At 39.4% G+C, this 17530-nt stretch overlaps 1 protein-coding gene across 1 annotated transcript; it reads left to right on the top strand.

The window, feature by feature from the left end:
- The first annotated feature begins 836 nt into the window (after positions 1-836).
- Positions 837-14415, top strand: LOC149839991 (U-box domain-containing protein 8-like). The gene is made up of 4 exons (XM_090004970.1): positions 837-876; positions 965-1104; positions 13561-13782; positions 13945-14415. Exons 1-4 carry the CDS (start codon positions 837-839, stop codon positions 14413-14415), a joined length of 873 nt encoding a protein of 290 aa, XP_089861096.1.
- The last annotated feature ends 3115 nt before the right edge of the window (positions 14416-17530 follow it).

The following is a 17530-nucleotide window of genomic DNA, read 5'->3' as shown; positions in this document are numbered from 1 at the left end:
ACAGGTAAAAAAAAGTTTACTAACTAGATGGCGTAGCGATGTCACAAGGACACTATTAAAAGGACACGAGACACGTGATTTTTGTGCAAATTGTTTTTTATTAAAAATAGTATACAAAGGAATACAAGTTAAAGTGTCCCTTTGACATTGCTAAAGAGCAAGGTTTACTCCATTTGAATTAGGGGTGGCAAAACCTGACACGACCTGCCAACTCCTCTTAGGCGGGTTGGGGTTTGGCTTAAACTAACCCGTTTAATAAACGGGTGGACCCGCCTAACCTGTTTATTAAATAGGTCGGGTTCGTGTTAGGGGTATGCCAACCCGCCAACCTGGTTGACCCGTTTAATAAACGGGTTAAGCGGGCGGGTCAACCCGTTTACCCGAACTCGACCTGCCACGGGGGAGTGCCCCAAAACTCGGATCGGATCGATCAGGGTTTGCTCGCGCTCTCTCGGAACTCAAAATGAAATTTTGGCCCCTTGGGGACCCCCAAACCCATGTCCATAAAACGCACTTCGCATTTGTCGTCTTCCCAACTGGTCGTCTTCCAACATCGCTCTTCTCCTTCACGCGCCTGGACTCTCCCCTTTTGTTTTTCTCCTCGAATTTGCTTCTCCATTCCATCGTTTCCCTAAAGCGCGTCCAAGATCTCGTCATTCGCTTCTCCTCTGCTACGGCGTTTCACATTTCGAGGACCTCTCTCTTTAGCCCGAGCCGTGAAATTCCTTTGATTGGAAGGAGAAAGTGAGAGTCTGAGGCGTTTTGATCTCCGAGAAGCTTGTCCCAAGGCGTTTGGATTGATTTCTAGGGTTTTCATGTTTCAGAGGAGCTAGACGATGGCGACGACAATGGATTACGGCCCTTCGGATAGTAGCGGTGAGTCTTTGTTGTCGATTCACAATTCTTTCCCTTTTTATTCTTCATGATTCTTTGGTGTTTCTGAGGTCTTGGCCTTTCACAACAGCTGAGAACGGCGAATTCTATTTGTTGTTGTTTTGTTTTGTTTCTTCTTGTGAGGGCGCTTTGATGGCGGAGTGTTGGAATTTCTGTGTTGTTAGCGTTCAATTCGAGTGCGGGGAAATTAGGGTTCTTGGGAGATCTTTGGTTCGTGTGAAAAAGGGTTTTTTGGGTTTTGATTTTAGTTAGTTGTGTTGTTTGCCTCATCACGAACGGGATTCATGGAGAAATATAGGAGACGGCCTGCCCACTAACCCGCCAACCCGTTTACCCGACCCGACAAGTTTATTAAACAGGTTAACTGTGTTATGTCGGGTTACCCATTTAATAAATGGGTCGGGTTCGTGTTTGCCACAGTTGACCCGTTTAATAAATGGGTCGGGTTCGTGTTGAGGTATGCTGACCCACCGACCCGACCTGATTGCCACCCCTAATTTGAATGATGGCTTAAGAAGTTAGTTTGGTAAAAAAACTTGTTTTAACAAGGATAGGAAATTATGGATACAAATAGATCTGGATCAGATAAATACATAGGGATTCAAAATCCAAAACAGCCAAAAATTGCAAAACCTCCACCTTGTATTCAACCCAATTTGGGTCTCTAGACTAGGTTTCCCTTGGTTTGGCTTAACAAAGAAAGCAAAGGAGCATAGAAATGAAAAAAAGGGATACAATGGTTGTTTGTTTCATGATTGCCAGTTGAAGAAGCGGGAGCATAAAGCGATACGGGAAGCAGAAACAGAAAGCGAGGCATTTTTATAATTTTAGGAAATGGGAAACATGAAACTACTTGGGAGCGAATCAGGAATCGTCTCGAAAGTGACTTAAGAAGCGAACCGGAAGCGACCTAAGAAGCGAGGAAGAAGCAAAAATAAAAAAATAAAAAAATACAAAAAATAAAAAAATAGGAGAAGCATGGGGAAACGAGGGAAAAGCGTGATGGGAAGCACGTTTTCCATAAAAAAGACAACATGTTTTCCATTAAAAAATGATGTTTTCCCGTGCATTTCCCACTTACCTAAGCGCTTTTGATAACTCTAGTTTGTTTCAATTAGGGCATTTGTTTTAGTTTTAATTGGGACTAATTTGTGTTGCACTTTAGATCCAAAGGGTTTAGCGTAGGATGGGGCTTAGACCATTTGCCGAACAGTCTAGGTTCAAATCACATGGGCGTCACCCTCTCTGCCTAAGCCCAAGCTTGGCAACTCCTTGGGGTGGAGGGCGAGAGGGGTAAGCCCGGTCAACATGACCAACGACCATAAGTACGGTAGGTTGAGCCAGCGTGGCTAGGTCAGCCTGGAGGTTAAAAATTAAAACAAAAAAGTTGTGTTGCACTTTTGTACCAGTGAAAATCCGATTGGACTAATTTGCGTCACACTTTGGTACTGATGAAAATCTGATTGAACTAATTCGTGTCGCGCTTTGGTACTAATGAAAATCTAATTGGACTAATCCGTGCTGCACTTTGGTGAGTCAAGTGAACGTGTACTCCCCGTCATGATGGAATTCATGAAGTGCCCCCTCACCCTGAAAAAAAAAATCAAATCGACCCCGCTTTTCCAAAGGAAACGTTTTTCATCCGGGGAGTATTGCAATACAATTTTAAAATTAGAAAACAATAGCAGAGAATTTCTTCTGAGAAATTAAATTTTTTTCATGTTTTTATCTGCAGAATATCAGTCAAAATTAATAAATCAAAATTTTAAATTTGCAAAAGAAGGAAAAATAAAATACATGTTTTTACTGAAAGAAATAGCAGTTAAAATAGATATCACAATATTTTTGCTAAAGCAATAATACCATGATATTTTGAAAAAAATGAAGCTATCATGTGGCTGTTTACCAAAATGTTGTTGTTTTGTTTTTTGCAATAATTTTGCATCCATTTCTAAGCTAAAGAGCAGGGATGTCAATGAACCAAATTTTATCTGATATCCAACCAAATTCAATTTCATTTAATTGCATTTTTTTTTACTCGGAGAAACCACTCGAGGCACAGAGACCTAGCCACATTGGCTCAACCTGCCATACTTACGGCAGCCTAAAACTTCAAGGGCTTACCCCTTGACCCGAGGAAGTCGTCAAGCTTGGTGACGCTCATGAGATTTGAACCTAGATAGACTGTCAAACAGTATAAGTTCATTTAATTGCATTTGGTAAGCCAAAAAAAAATCAATTATAATAGAATGCGAATATGATTTTCAATTTTTGATACCAAATCCAACAAATATCCAACTTTGTCGGATAACTTAATGCATTTACATGTAAAAAAGCGAGTCTATTATGAGCTTGTCACCATCCAAATCTGAAATCCGAATTCAAATTCGTGTAGCCAAGAACACTAATTTAGTTTTGTGCTCGATGAGGCATTTGGTGGGATGATCATAGTCTCTCATGGATTCCATCAATCCGATATGAGGTTTGCTGAATTAATATAAAAATAATGGGGGTGGGTGGTAAATTGCACCCTCGTTCTATTTGCTTCGGTTGTGGTTATCCTTTCCGGGTCGTGGCCCACCTGCTCACTGCCAGGGTCGTGCCAAAGCTGGATTCCACCTAAGATTCCAGGACAAAGTGTGATGAACAGCAAAGTCTTGGATTCCGGATGTGCTCGAGTAGTGAAATAACCAGATTACCCTTATTAGCGGAGAATTGGGTTTTCGATTTGGAGCAAGTTGTTCAGGGAATCGATCCGCTTGATTGCATGGTTTAAAAATAAGGTTGAGAAACAAGCTAAGCTGCTCATGGCTCAGCTCTTAAAGAGCCTGTTTAAACTCGTAATTAAAGTTATAAGATTGGTAAGCTGAATATGAACAGTAGGTGTTCCAAGCAGCTCGACTCATATAAGCTTGTTAGGTGGTATGAAATATACATTAGATTAATGTTACGTGTATTTTTTCGTAATCCTGTTTTGTTTCAGCCACAAAAGAATGCAATTTTTCTATAAGCAAGTCAGTTCCTTAATCATGCAATAATTTAATCGTTTCTAGAAGGCTGAGATGAAGGTGCCCAATCAAACGCGGTTGGTGCACAGGTGTGTCCGTAGCTTTCAGAAGTGGGCCACCCGGTGAGGCAGGGTGGTCGAAGATTCCTTGTCATAAGAAAAAAGAGGTATATAATTGGTGATTGAAGCATTTGCTTAATTTAGAATAAATTAGAAGTAGAAACTACAAGCTATTAATTAGTTATCACATTCAACTGCCTGCCTTTTACTTGCATTGCAAGTACCCGTGTGAAGAAAAAAATTATTTTATTATTCCTTTGTAGAAAAAAGAAACTTATCTGGTGCACCATCGTTAACATGAATTATTGAGTATGCTTTAATTATTTTATTTTAGTAAACAATGGCCATCTCAGTTATTTTTAAGACAAATATGTCCCTGAAACAAATTTGAAGAAAACAATTCAGTGTAATAGTAAGAATGTTGATGGGTTTTTTTTTTTGTAAACAACAGGTTTTTTTAGGTGGGTTTTGTGTAATTTACTCTTTAAACTTATAAATTCTTAGCTAAAGAAGAAGTGAGTGATGCAAACAAGCTAAGAACAAGTACTCATAAATGCCTTCGGCATGATCGATTTAGTAAGAATGATCATGTGTTTTTCATAAAAAAAATGATATTTAAAGCATCAGAAATTTAAAAAATTTATGGGCCGTTGATTTTTTTAACCTTACAAGAAACCACCTTAATAATAATTTACCCATGCATCCGAATTAAACGCTCCGATGGCTGATCCTTATAAAATCTAGTAAGTAAATCACATTTGTATAGTCAGAACTTTTTAAAAAATAATAAAATCCTAAAAACATCATTTTAACATATTTTTATTTAGCATATTTCATTTAGCATGTTTGCATCTTTTATAGTTGACCACACCTTGGCAGGCCTCCTCTTGGTAAGACCCTTGAAGTCTCCTCTGCCCATCAACAAGTACACAAGGTTCGACCTTACGAAAAGCGGCACCCCCTTTGGTTTCAAACTTATAAAAAGTTCCTTTAGCTTGGCGGCATTCACAAGTCGCCCCTACTAGATGAGCGGATGAATGAGATAGATGTTTCCTTTTGAAAGGCAAGCTGGGGTTAGGCGGACCTCTACCGGAAGAACAGCCGCCCCATGTGGCATAGGGATTCGATCCTTGGCCTTCAGCTTGACACATGACCCCACTTACCACATGGGAAAACACCTCGATGGTAACTAATTAATGAGATAGTTGTGAAAACCAACCAGATCTAATTTGACTTGTCAAGGGAGGCTAGATAAGTTCCCATTTGGTCAAAGCTTACGTTTGGTTGCACCCACTATTGAGACTTGACTTTTTTTTTCACTGAAATTGAGCCTGGATATGATTAGATATGTTTCCCCATAATTGTGTGGCTTTCACATTATTGGGCGTGTCTTAATTTTTTTTATGCTTTTTAAGTTGTATTGAGTTTATGATAGTCCATTGGAATTGCAACTTTGGTTGCATTTCAATATCATCTATGTTACAAAGACACGTGGACACAACTTGCAAGTTGGATTTTTTTTTTGAATTTTTTAATCAATAAAAGTTTATGTTTTGATATTTTAATGTTAAATGTGTATTTTTATTTAAATTAAACTTTAAAACAATTAAAAAATAATATGTACTTGTCGGTGTCTACGTCTGGTTCTAACACGCCACCAAAATAATGTCTCCATGTGACCTCAAATCTTGGCATGGAGCCCATGTCATATATGATATCACCCAAAGGAATCTTACACCCCTGATTTGAGATGTAGCAAAAATGAGTATAAACCTCGTGTAGGTTAGAGGTTTACGAGTGTGATCAGGTCAAAGGCAACCTTAGATGCTTATATGGTACGGGCTTACATGGTCTCCCAGCTCATGGCCCCATAGATGGTTGTACTAATGTGATATGGGTTGAGGCACAAATACATGGTTTTTATGAAAATTAAGAGTGTAGGGCATAAGGATCCTCTCTTAATATTTAATGTAATTTATATCTAATAAAAATAAAAAATATATAAACAGTGTGAGGCACATGTCATAGTGTGTCTTGTGGCATGTTCATGTGTTTTGTTACACCTTCCCAACATGGAAGTTTGTGTATTTACCAGTTATGATGGGCACTATGTGACAAATATCGTGAGATTTATAAAAAAAACTTGCGATAATATCGCAAGAAATTGCTTGAAAGTTTAAAACGGCAATTTCTCGCGAGATTTTTAAATCGTGACAAATATCGTGATATTTATATTTTTAGTAGATATTTATCATAAAAAACCTTCGGGATTTTTTATTTTTAAATATATTTTATTTATATTTTATTATAAAATTTATTTTTTTATATTTGTAATTTATTTTTTATTATTGAGATTTTACCAAAAAATGCAATATTTATGAAAATTTTCAAAATTTCCTGAGTTTTTGACTGTCGATATTTTGTCATTTTAAACTTTTGTCACTATTGATGTGCATCTAGTTTGCTTTGTTTTTAACCATTCATTCTTTGCACTGTAGATGTTGATCGTCCAAAACTTAAATGGCTCCAAAAAATATTTTGAGACCCATCTAATCCGCAAATACACAGGCTTCCATGTTGGGAAGGTGTAACAAGACACGTGAACACACCACATGACACACTGACTGGTTCCTCATACTACTTACAATTTTTTTTTTTGCATTTTATTAATTATAAATTACATTAAATATTAAAAAAAAGATCCTCGTGTCCTACACTGCTATTTTTCATAAAATTCATGTATTTCTACCTCAAATCAATATCACATCCGTAGAACAATTTATGGGGTCATGGACCCCGATACCATGTAAGCTAATTGTGGACCTTGTGTCCTCTTACCATGTAAGCTATGTTGCTAATACTAGGTTCTTGGATTATTGGACTATGTTTTTATGCTCTCATTCCTCATTTTATGCCCACATTCATGATACTGTGTTTGTTTACCAAAAATGTTGTTTTTTTGTTTTTCGCAATAAGTTTACATCCATTTCTAAGCCAAAGAGCAGGGATGTTAATGAACCAATTTTTATCTGATATCCAATCGAATTTGATTCCATTTGATCGTATCTTTTTACTCAAAGAAACCGCTCCAGGCATAAAGACCTTGTAAGATCTATAATTTTTTAGTAAAATTTTGAATAAAAATAAAATGTATTTTTATGTAAATTTATCGTATTAACCTATAATGAGAAACGAAGGAATTTTACAGAGCCAATTATACTTAGGATGTATATATCCTCAAGGATATACGCTCAAACAGTCAGAAAACCATATCTCACTCCCTAGATAAAATTAGAGAAATTTGTAGAGTCAATTCGCTTCGTCTCGTCGAGATAAAGAGAATGGTATACTTACTTTTTTTGCAAAAATATCAGCGAAACCCAAAAATACATAGGCTCCACAAAAATATCTGACAGGCTCTACATAAATATCTCACAAAAATATCTTGTGAGCCCCCTATAAATTTCTCATGAAAATATCAAGTGGGCCTCACAGGTATATGAATGCCATTATGTTACTCTAGCCTTAAGTTTGAATCTGGATCAGATGGTCTTGATATATCAGATCCAGTCTATACACAGATCCAAAACTTTTTCTATAAATAGGAGGAGTCCCCTCGTAGAAAAAATTGTTCACCTCCCCTCTCTCTCTATTTCCTCTCTATAGGTTTTCTCTTCCCTCTCTCTTGGTTGTAGCCTAGACCAAGCCCACCTGAGGTGAGCTTGGACCTGCCTGGCCTAGCCTGAGCCCACCTAGGTCAAGTCTACTTGACCTACCAAGTTAGTCATTTTCTCTCTTCCTTTGTTTTTTATCTTAGCCTAGGTCAAGCCCGTTTGACCTAGACTGAGCACACTTGAGGTGACCCTTGACCCGCCTGACCTAGATTGACCAAATTGGGTCAAGATCCCTTGGCCCTCACAGCTTGATCTCTTCTATCTTTTTCTTGATTAGGTTCAACCAATTTGACCTAGTCTAGGTCACTAGAGGTACGTTCGAACCCAAATCGACCTAAACTAGGTTCAATCCATTTTTTGCCTATAACTCATCGTTTCGTTGCACCGACAAGTTATGCATGAAACACTCTTGGTTGTGACCATATTGAACATAAAAACGTGTCGGCCATAACCTAGAAGCGCCTCTACGTTGTGCTAAGCCATCGCTACCAATTTTTGGTAGTTTTGTACGTCATTCTTTCCCTTTAAAGTTATTTATTGAAATAATTGTTGTGTACGGTAGAGTTTTTCTTACTGTACACCTTTCTGAAATAATATCTGGTCCTATTCTTTGGTTTATGCGCTCTAGAGTATCGCAAGCTTGTTTTGGTGTTCACGCACGTATCCTTGTACCTATCTCTCAGTATTTACAGTAAATTAAGTGTCATAGGGTCATAGTCCTTGGTTTACGCCCTCTAGAAAACTGTAAGCTTGCTTTGGTGTCCACATGTGTATCCTTGTGACTACTGCTCTATTTACTATATATATGTAAAAATATACATATATATTATTTTATGTAATTTACTTAGCCCGATGTATGATTTCATTCACCAGGTTATGCTTTACACACTTTATTTTGTTGTCGCGTTGTTATGTGCACAAGCTTCTATTTTACGCTATTTACTTAGTCCGGTGCATGGTTTCATTCATCGGGCCTTACTTACGCACTTTACTTAGCCCAATAGGTGGTTTTATTTACCGAGCTTTGCTTACGTACTTTACTTAGCTCGATGTGTGGTTTCATTCACCTAGTCTTGCTTTACACACTTTACTTTATCGTCGCATTGTTATATGCAAAGGCTCCTGCTTTTACTAAATATAGTTGTGCTATAATAAGCATACAAATGGTAACTGATCACTTTCATCAAAATGATTTCAAATGTCTTGTCTCATTCAAAATATTATTTTGCGAAGAAACTCCTATTGAAAAGATTTTGAATTTGCGCAAAATTGTATTTTTGTAAATATCCAAGTCACCAGCATATGGCCTAACTAAGGCCTAAGTTTTCAATAAACCATGAAAGATGCAAAGTATGCACAACGATGCAATCTTTGCAAAATGAATGCAACAATTTTTCAGTTAAATTGGGAAGATGCCGAAATTTCTAACAATATGCTCTCCTAGCTAAAAAGAACATCATGTTTTTTCTGTTAAACATTTTTTCCTGCCAAAAATTCTAATAAGATGCTCTCCAAAAATTTTGGCAAAATACTCACCTAAGCTAGTATGTATGGCATGATGATGCCCTCGTTATTGGAACCTTGCCTAAATGGCCTGTTTCATTTCCACCTTCAAGAATATCGTACTCATAAGGGTCGTTGTGCCAAAGTAGTCATTGCGCCTTGTTAGGCTAATGCTCGGTACGACTAAATACGCCAAGCAGTCAATCAAAAGTGATCCTTATTTATGCATGCCTCTATAAAACATGGTATAACAATAACACTCATAAGCGTCATTGTGCTAGAGTTAATTATTCACCCATAAGGGGAATGAAGCGCTCATGAAGGTCGTAGACACCAAGAGCAATGTTTGCATGCATATAAACAAAACATAAATGTAGTGCCTCACGAGAACTAACCCATGCTTCAGAAAATTGATTGCGGTTGGGTTCACATTTCCTTCATGCCGAATGCACTGGATTGCCTATGTGGCACTCATTGTTTTAATAAGAAAGATTTTACAGTTGAACCCCTTCAGGACTTTATGCTCATCGAGGCAGACGATGATGGTACCACCTGCAGTGACATACATTATCTTATAAACCAAAGAGTTCAGGCGATCTCCCGATCACTCAAAGGTTAGGAGGCCATGTTATCCTTGAGATCTAGGGATTGAACCCTGCTACTGCAGTATAAAGATGCATCTAAAATGGCCTAGTGAGGTTTATCTCGACATGAAAACTTCGTCTCACAATAAACATGGTCACTTAGGCCTTCGAGCTTACAAAAATACATAACATAATAAACACCCAAATGACTTCGTTTGATGCCGAAGTCAACCTTCTCTCGCATACTAGGAGGTGAACAGATAATATCGAAATAATGCATTATCTATAGATACAATGATTGATGAATGAATATGCATTAGTATTACTCATGCAACACCTTATGTAAGGTATTGATCTCGGTACATTGTTGAATCGATCGAACAAAAGACCCAAAATTGTATTCGCATCGCTAAGCTAGGCTCGAGGAGCTCTTGCTTCGATTCATGGGATACTGATACGCTAAGTCGTGAAGTCTTGAACTATGATGTTTTCAAATGCAGCTCTAAATTGGTTTTCCTTGTTTTTAAATTATTAGACTTGTTAGAATTGGAGTGTTTTTCAACCATACCAGCAATGGTTCTGACCCCGTTTTATGAGGGATACAAGTACTGAACCCGTGGTGTGATATGCAGAGCAGGGCGACATCAAGATCCAAGGTTTCTTCTGTCTGTGTTGGACATTTTGTTTACACACCTAGTTTTATATAGTACTTCTTTACCAAATAGTTCTTTTTGCAATAAATAATTCATTTTGGTTTGGTTAAATACAATATTTTTGTAGATAAATGAGTGATTGACAATATACTTGTGACTTACTCGATATCTTCTAAAACCGAAGACTAACTATCATTTATTTTCGCTCCTAAAATATTTTCTAAATTACATTAAAAAAATTCATAAAATTTGAACAAAGTTTTGTTTTAGAAATCCAGGGTATTACACACTTAGTCGCGTTGGCTCAGCCTGTGATACTTACGGTCTCTGCCCATGTCAGCCTAAAACTTCAAGGGATTACCCCTTGACCCCACGAAGTCGCCAAGCTTCGGCTTACGCAGGGGGTGATGCCCAAGAGATTTGATCCTAGAATGCCCGTCAAACAGTATAGGCTCATTTAATTGCATTTGGTAAGCCAAAAAAAAAATCAGATTATAATAAAATGCGAATATGATTTTCAATTTTTGCTACCAAATCCAAAAAATATCTAAATTTGTTGGATATCTATATACATTTACATGTAAAAAAGTGACTCTATTATGAGCTTGTCACCATCCAAATCTGAAATCCGAATCCGAATTTGTGTAGCCAATACCTGACATGAATCTAGTTTTGTACTCGATGAGGCATTTGGTGGAATGATCATAGTCTCTCATGGATTCCTTTAATCCAATATGAGGTTTACTGAATTAAGAGAAAAATAACTAGGGGTGGGTGGTAAATTGCTCCCAAGTTCTATTTGCTTCGGTTGTGGTTATCATTTTCGGGTTGTGGCTCACCTGCTCATTGCCAGGGTCGCTCCACCTAAGATTCCAAGACAGAGTGGGACAGACAACAAAGTCTTGGTTGTGGTCGAGTGGTGAAATCACTAGATTACCCCTATCATCGGAAAACTAGGCTTTTGAATCAGAGCGAGTCATTCGGGGAGTCGGTCTGCTTGAATGCGTGGGTTAAAAATAAGGTTGAGAAACAAGCCAAGCTGCTCGTGGCTCAGCTCTTAAAGAGCCCATTCAAACTCAGAAAATAAGCTCGGAAAGCTGAATATGAACAGTAAGTGTTCGACCCAGCTTGACTCGTATAAGATTGTTAGGTGGTATGAAATATACTTTAGATTTATGTTACCTGTATGATCCTTTTGCAATCCTATTTCTTTCAACTATAAAACAATGCACTTTTTCTATAAGCCAGTCAGTTCAAACTAGGCTAGTTTAACTCGAACTGATTATGAGCTCGAACTCAACTTGGTTCATCATAAGAATGAGCCAAGCTTGAACACTTGATTCATCTAGTCTACCAGCCCTAGCTAAAAGCTATTCCGAGCAACATAAAAATATCACCATCACAGTCTTGGCTAAGAATGCATACAACACGAGTCATCCTTTTTTTTTTATGGTGAAAAATCCTCGTGGGGAATTGGGTCACTAAATAAGGCCAGCTCCCAAAAAATATAAAAACCAAATCACTTCTTAAGGGTGGAGGCTCACTTTTATGTGGAAGTGCGCCTCTTTCTCTCTTGTAGTGAAAGGAATGCCCAAGTGGGAAAGAAGCAGTGGGGCCCACAAATTAAATGGTGGAAGGCCATCATGTTGTGGCCATAGCGACAAACGTTTTAAACCGCAACTTCTTATTTTTCAAAAACTCGTGAGAAATTGAATTTTTTTCATAAATCTCTCATTTTTTTGGCAAAATCTTGGCAATAAAAAAATAATTTTAAATTTTTAAATTTTATTTTTTATAAGAAAATATTAATAAAAATTATTTAAAAATAAAATACACATTTTTTCGTGATAAATAGCCATTTAAAATGTAAATATCGCATTTAAATCACGATATTTATGTTTTTTCATAAATCTCGCAATATTTTGAAAATCTCACGAGAAATTGCCGTTTTAAACTTTAAGGCAATTTTTCATGATATTATCGCAAGATTTTCATAAATCTCACCATATTTGTCAATATGGTTGTGGCCCCACTTCTTAGGGGTGTCCGTTCCCTTGGGGTGGACGTTGCTGGTTCAAACCGCAGTGGCACGATGAATGATAACGGGTGGGGTCAGACTAACCCCAGCTTGCCTTTAAAATAAATAAATAATAATAATATATTCAAGTCACACTTTCTTGGGGAATGACTTTCCATCCATTTAGCCTCTTTCATGGCAAAAGGCTTTCCACCCTACCGTGTTGTAACAAACGGCTGCTTAAGAAAGAGGTCAACTTTCCTATGAAAGAGACCGGAAAGGCATTAAACAAACGTTTGCTCCACCACAAGGGAAGCTGCTCACAAGACACAAGCAGTTCGAGATTGGAGGGAAAATTTCATTTTAAGCTCACTTTGTTCATGGAGCGAGGCCCCGTAAACACAATGAGTTTGAACATGAAATTATGTTCATTAAGATCTCCATAAAACATTTTTAATTTTTTTAATAAATAATGCTAACCCTGGCCTAGTTTGAAGCTTCTTTAGTTAGATGAACCAAGTTGGAACCTGAGCTTAAGCTCATTAATATGTGGTTAAAGCTCGTTTAATAGCTTCCTTAATTAAGCATCACCCTCACTTAAAAATGAAGAGACCTAACTAGGAGGGTAACATTTGTTGACATTTTCTAATGAGCTGAGCTTGAACATAGGTTGGGCTAAAGTTTAATTTGAGCTTCACTGAGATAAGGTCAAACAACCAAAGATCAGGCTAAGCTTGGCTCATTTTGGATGATTCAAGGGTAATCCTCCACTTACAATAAAACATAATAATAATAATAATAATAATAATAATAATAATGTTATATTGCTAACATAATGCAATGTGATTGTACACTTTTAGTGTGCTACTAATCAACCTTCATCTTGGGGATACAACCTGTCAGCTCTGAGGCCCAAGTAGGGGTGGAAAAATCTGACAAGACTCGCCAACCCGCTTCTTAGCCGGGTTCAGGTTTGGCTTAAACGGGTCGGTGTCGTAAACGGGTCGACCCACCTAACCCGTTTATTAAACGGGTTGGGTTCATGTTAGGGGTATGCCAACCCGGCTGACCCGTTTAATAAACGGGTTAGGCGGGCGGGTCAACCCGTTTACACGAACCCGTCATCCTCTCCTCCGACTACATATTCGATTGCTCCTCCATTCAGCAGTGGCTCGACACCGGCCACCGAACATGCCCTATCACCCAGACCCCTCTCCCTGCCCGCCCGTCCCTCATCCCCAACTACGCCCTCCGCTCCCTCATCTCCCACTTCGCCCAAGCCCACCACATCCCCCTCTCTCGGACCCTCCCCATAACCCCAACAACGGCCACCGCCGTCGCCCACCAATCGTCCGTGGTGGCATCTCAGAGGCAAAAGGTCAAACAGTTGGTCTCCACGCTTGCCTCGCCCGACTCCCCTCACTCTTCCAAGCTCGATGCCATTTCCCTTCTCCTCTGCCCCTCCAAATACGACCACAACTTTTGGCAGCTCCTCACAGAGTTCGGCGGGACCTCCGTCGTGCTCCTCTGCGCCGCGGACCCCCTCCTCTAGGATGCCGCCCTCTCTGTCCTCTTCAACCTCTCCCTCGACGACGACAACAAGGTCGGGCTCGTGGTCCAGGGTGCCGTCGGCCCCGTCGTGTCCGCCCTCCGCTCAAACTCGCAGGCTGCTTGCGCGCTCTCCGCCACCATCATCACGAGCCTCGCCATCGTGGAGGTGAACAAGGGGACAATCAACGGGTACCCAGGCGCTATCGAGGCGCTAGTAGAGCTCCTCAGGGATGGGAATTTGAAGGGGAAGAGGGAAGCGGCCACGACGCTCTGTTCATTCTCGGACAACAAGCGGCGGGCAGTCGATGCCGTCGCCGTACCCATTTTGCTGGCGCTGGCTACTGCAGAGGAGTCGATGGAGCGCCTCGTCGAGGTGCTCAGCCTACTCTCGAGGTGCGTCGAGGGACGCGAGGCTATCCGGAAGTGCAGGGGCAGCGTTCAGGTGTTGGCCGGGATCCTGTTATCGGGTTGACTCATTTAATAAACGGGTCAATGTGTCGTGTAATCGTGTCGGGTCGACCCAACTCATTTATTAAATGGGTTAACTGTGTCGGGTCGGGTTACCCGTTTAATAAATGGGTCATGTTCGTGTTTGCCACATCCGACCCGTTTAATAAATGGGTCGGGTTCGTGTTGAGGTGTTCTGACCCGTCGACCCGACATGATTGCCACTCCTAGGCCCAAGTAATGATTAAATATGAAAAGGTGCACAATAAAAGTGTACAATCACATTGCACCTGATCCTTACTCACCAAAGTCATTAGTCATCTTTTGTCCATAAGACAACTCTCTGTCCTTGCATCCCAAATTTTGAGGACCAAATCAGCTTTGGGGTGACAGTTTTCTCCCCAAGCAAGGCAACTAGGGATCATTTTGTCCCACTTATCAAACACGCCCTTAGTACATCTAATATAGGGAAAAGATTATCTTCCAGTTGACTGGAGCAGGCACTTTTTCTAACCAAGTTGGTACTAGCACAATAATTCAAGTAGGGATGGTAGTGGATTAGGGAAATCAGGGCCCCGTCCCACCTCGTCTCGTTTGGATCAAGGATGGAGGACATAAACAAGAATGAAGGCGGAGATGAAAGTTAAAATCAAAACCTGTGCAAGAATGAAGGTGGGGATAGACTTATGTTTTTTCCCGCCCCACCCTATCTCACCCTGTTTCATCCCTAATCCCAGTTAATAAAATAATTAAAGTACTTTTAGGGATGGCAGTGGACTGGGGAAAAATGGGGCCTCACCATAGGCAGAGCTGTTGGGGGGGGGAGAACTGCGCTGTATCCCAGTCCTGCCTCCCGGCCCAGTTAATTTTTTTTTAAAGCCCAGCCCTGATTCCATATGAAATAGTTTTTTATCCATTTTTGTAGCCCAGCCCTGACTGCAGCAAATAGTTTGATTTGTCCATATGAAATAGAATTTTATTAATAATTGTAGCCAATTTTTTTTTATCTCAAAAAAAAAATTTTGGGGCGCTGCCCTGAACCCAGACTATCACACCAAATTTTTTTTTTACTACACCCCTGTTTGCCCCCGCCCCCCCCCCCCCCCTCACATGAATCCTAGCTACGCCCCTAGGCCTCACGTTGCTTTGTCCCGTTTGGACCGGGGATGGAGGATATGAAACGAGCATGAAGGTAGAGATAGAGGTTAAAATCAAAAGCCATGCAGGGATGAAAGGCCGAATTTTGAGATGGGGCAAGGGTGGACACCTTGTTCCCCACCTCCGCCACAGTGCACTGCAATCCCAAAATTCAAGTGCATCTTATAGCATGCATCAGAAAAGAGACGAGAGACATAATAGTGACATTATAGCATCATGATGCAAAACTTCGTTTTTAAGGTGTTAATAATGCAATAATTTACTCGTTTTTAAAAGGCTGAGATGAAGGTGCCTAATCAAACCCCAATGGTGCACAGGTGTGAAAGCTTCTTTCAGAAGTGGGCAATGTGAGGCAGGGTGGTTGTGGTCGCTTAGGCGAAGGTTCCTTGTCATAAAAAAAAAGCGGTATCTTTACCAATCGTACTGCCATTATTGATGGGGGGTGATTTAAGCATTTGCTTAAAGCTAATAGTTATCACATCCAACTGCCTGCCTTTTTCTTTTATTGCAAGTACCGTGTGAAGAAAAAAAAAATTTGTTAGTCCTTTGTAGAAAAAAGAAACTTATCTTGTGTACCATCGTTAAAATGAATTATTGAGGATCTTTAATTATTTTATTTTACTAAATCATGGCCAACTCAGTTATTTTAAGACAAGTGAGTCATGCAAACAAGCTAAGTGGTTTTTTCGGTGCTTTTAACACGAATCTGTCCTCATAAATGTGTTCGTCATGATCGATTTACTAAGAATCAACTCTCGAATCATGTGTTTTCGATGAAAAAAAATGATATTTAGAGCATCAAAATTTTACAAAAATTGTGGACCGTTGATTTTTTTTTAACCTTATAAGAACCCACACTCATAAGAATCTACCCATGCATAGGAATTGAACTCTCCAATAGCTGATCCTTATAAAATCAAGTACGTAAGTCACATTTGTACGGTTAGAATTAAAAAAAAATAGTAAAGCACGAAAACCTCATTTAAAATATTTTATTTAGCATGTTTGCATCTTTTATAGTTGACCACACATTGGCAGGCCTCCTGTTGGTAAAACCCTTGAAGTCTCCTCTGCCACAAGGTTAGACCTTGCGAAAAGCGACACCCCTTTGGTTTCAAACTTATAAAAAGTTCCTTTAGCTTGGTGGCATTCACAAGTCGCCCCTACTAGATGAGTGGATGAATGAGGTAGTTTTTTCTGTTTGAAAGGTAAGCTGGGGTTAGGCGGACCCCGTACCAGAACAACAGCCGCCCCATGTGTCACAGGGATTCGATCATGGGCCTTCAGCTTGACACATGACCCCGCTTACCACATGGGATACCACCTTGGTGGTTATGAATGAGATAGTTGTGAAAACCAACCAGATCTAGTTTAACTTGTCAAGGGAGGCTAGATAAGTTCCCATTTGGTCAAAGCTTACGTTTAGTTGCACCCACTATTGAGACTTGACTTCTTTTTTTTCACAGGATATTAGTGAAATTGAGCCTGGATATGATTAGACCTGTTTCCCCATAATTGTGAGGCTTTCACATTATTGGGCGTGTCTTAATTTTTTTTTGTGTTTTTTAAGTTGTATTGAGTTTATGATAGTCCATTGGAATTGCAACTTTGGTTGCATTTCAATATCATCTATGTTACAAAGACACGTGGACACAACTTGCAAGTTGGATTTTTTTTTTTTGGGAAAATTTGAATTTTTTAATCAATAAAAACTTATGTTTTGATAGTTTAATGTCAAATGTGTATTTTTATTTAAATTAAACTTTAAAACAATAAAAAAAATGTACTTGTCTACGTCTGGTTGTAACACGCCAACAAAATAATGTGTCCATGTGACATAGAATACCATAAATCTCAGCTTGACCCCAAATCTGGCATGTACCCCATGTGATACGAACCCGTCTACAAGTGCACAAGCACATACGCTGTGGGGTCAGCTTGCATTTCAAGTGGTACACTAGACTGGGCACACGCGCATGCAA

Source organism: Nuphar pumila, chromosome 4, assembly GCF_984573655.1.
Source record: "Nuphar pumila chromosome 4, dmNupPumi1.hap1.1, whole genome shotgun sequence".
Classification (NCBI taxonomy): domain Eukaryota; kingdom Viridiplantae; phylum Streptophyta; class Magnoliopsida; order Nymphaeales; family Nymphaeaceae; genus Nuphar; species Nuphar pumila.
This window is presented reverse-complemented; position numbering and strand designations above follow the sequence as displayed.

Bases quoted from the DNA above. Each gene is read 5' to 3' on its own strand.
- LOC149839991 (XM_090004970.1), top strand. From the start codon at position 837: ATGGCGACGACAATGGATTACGGCCCTTCGGATAGTAGCG. The intron at 1,105-13,560 runs GTTCGTGTGAAA...TCCATTCAGCAG, and splicing joins GGGTTCTTGGGAGATCTTTG to TGGCTCGACACCGGCCACCG. The intron at 13,783-13,944 runs GTCTCCACGCTT...CCCCTCCTCTAG, and splicing joins GGCAAAAGGTCAAACAGTTG to GATGCCGCCCTCTCTGTCCT.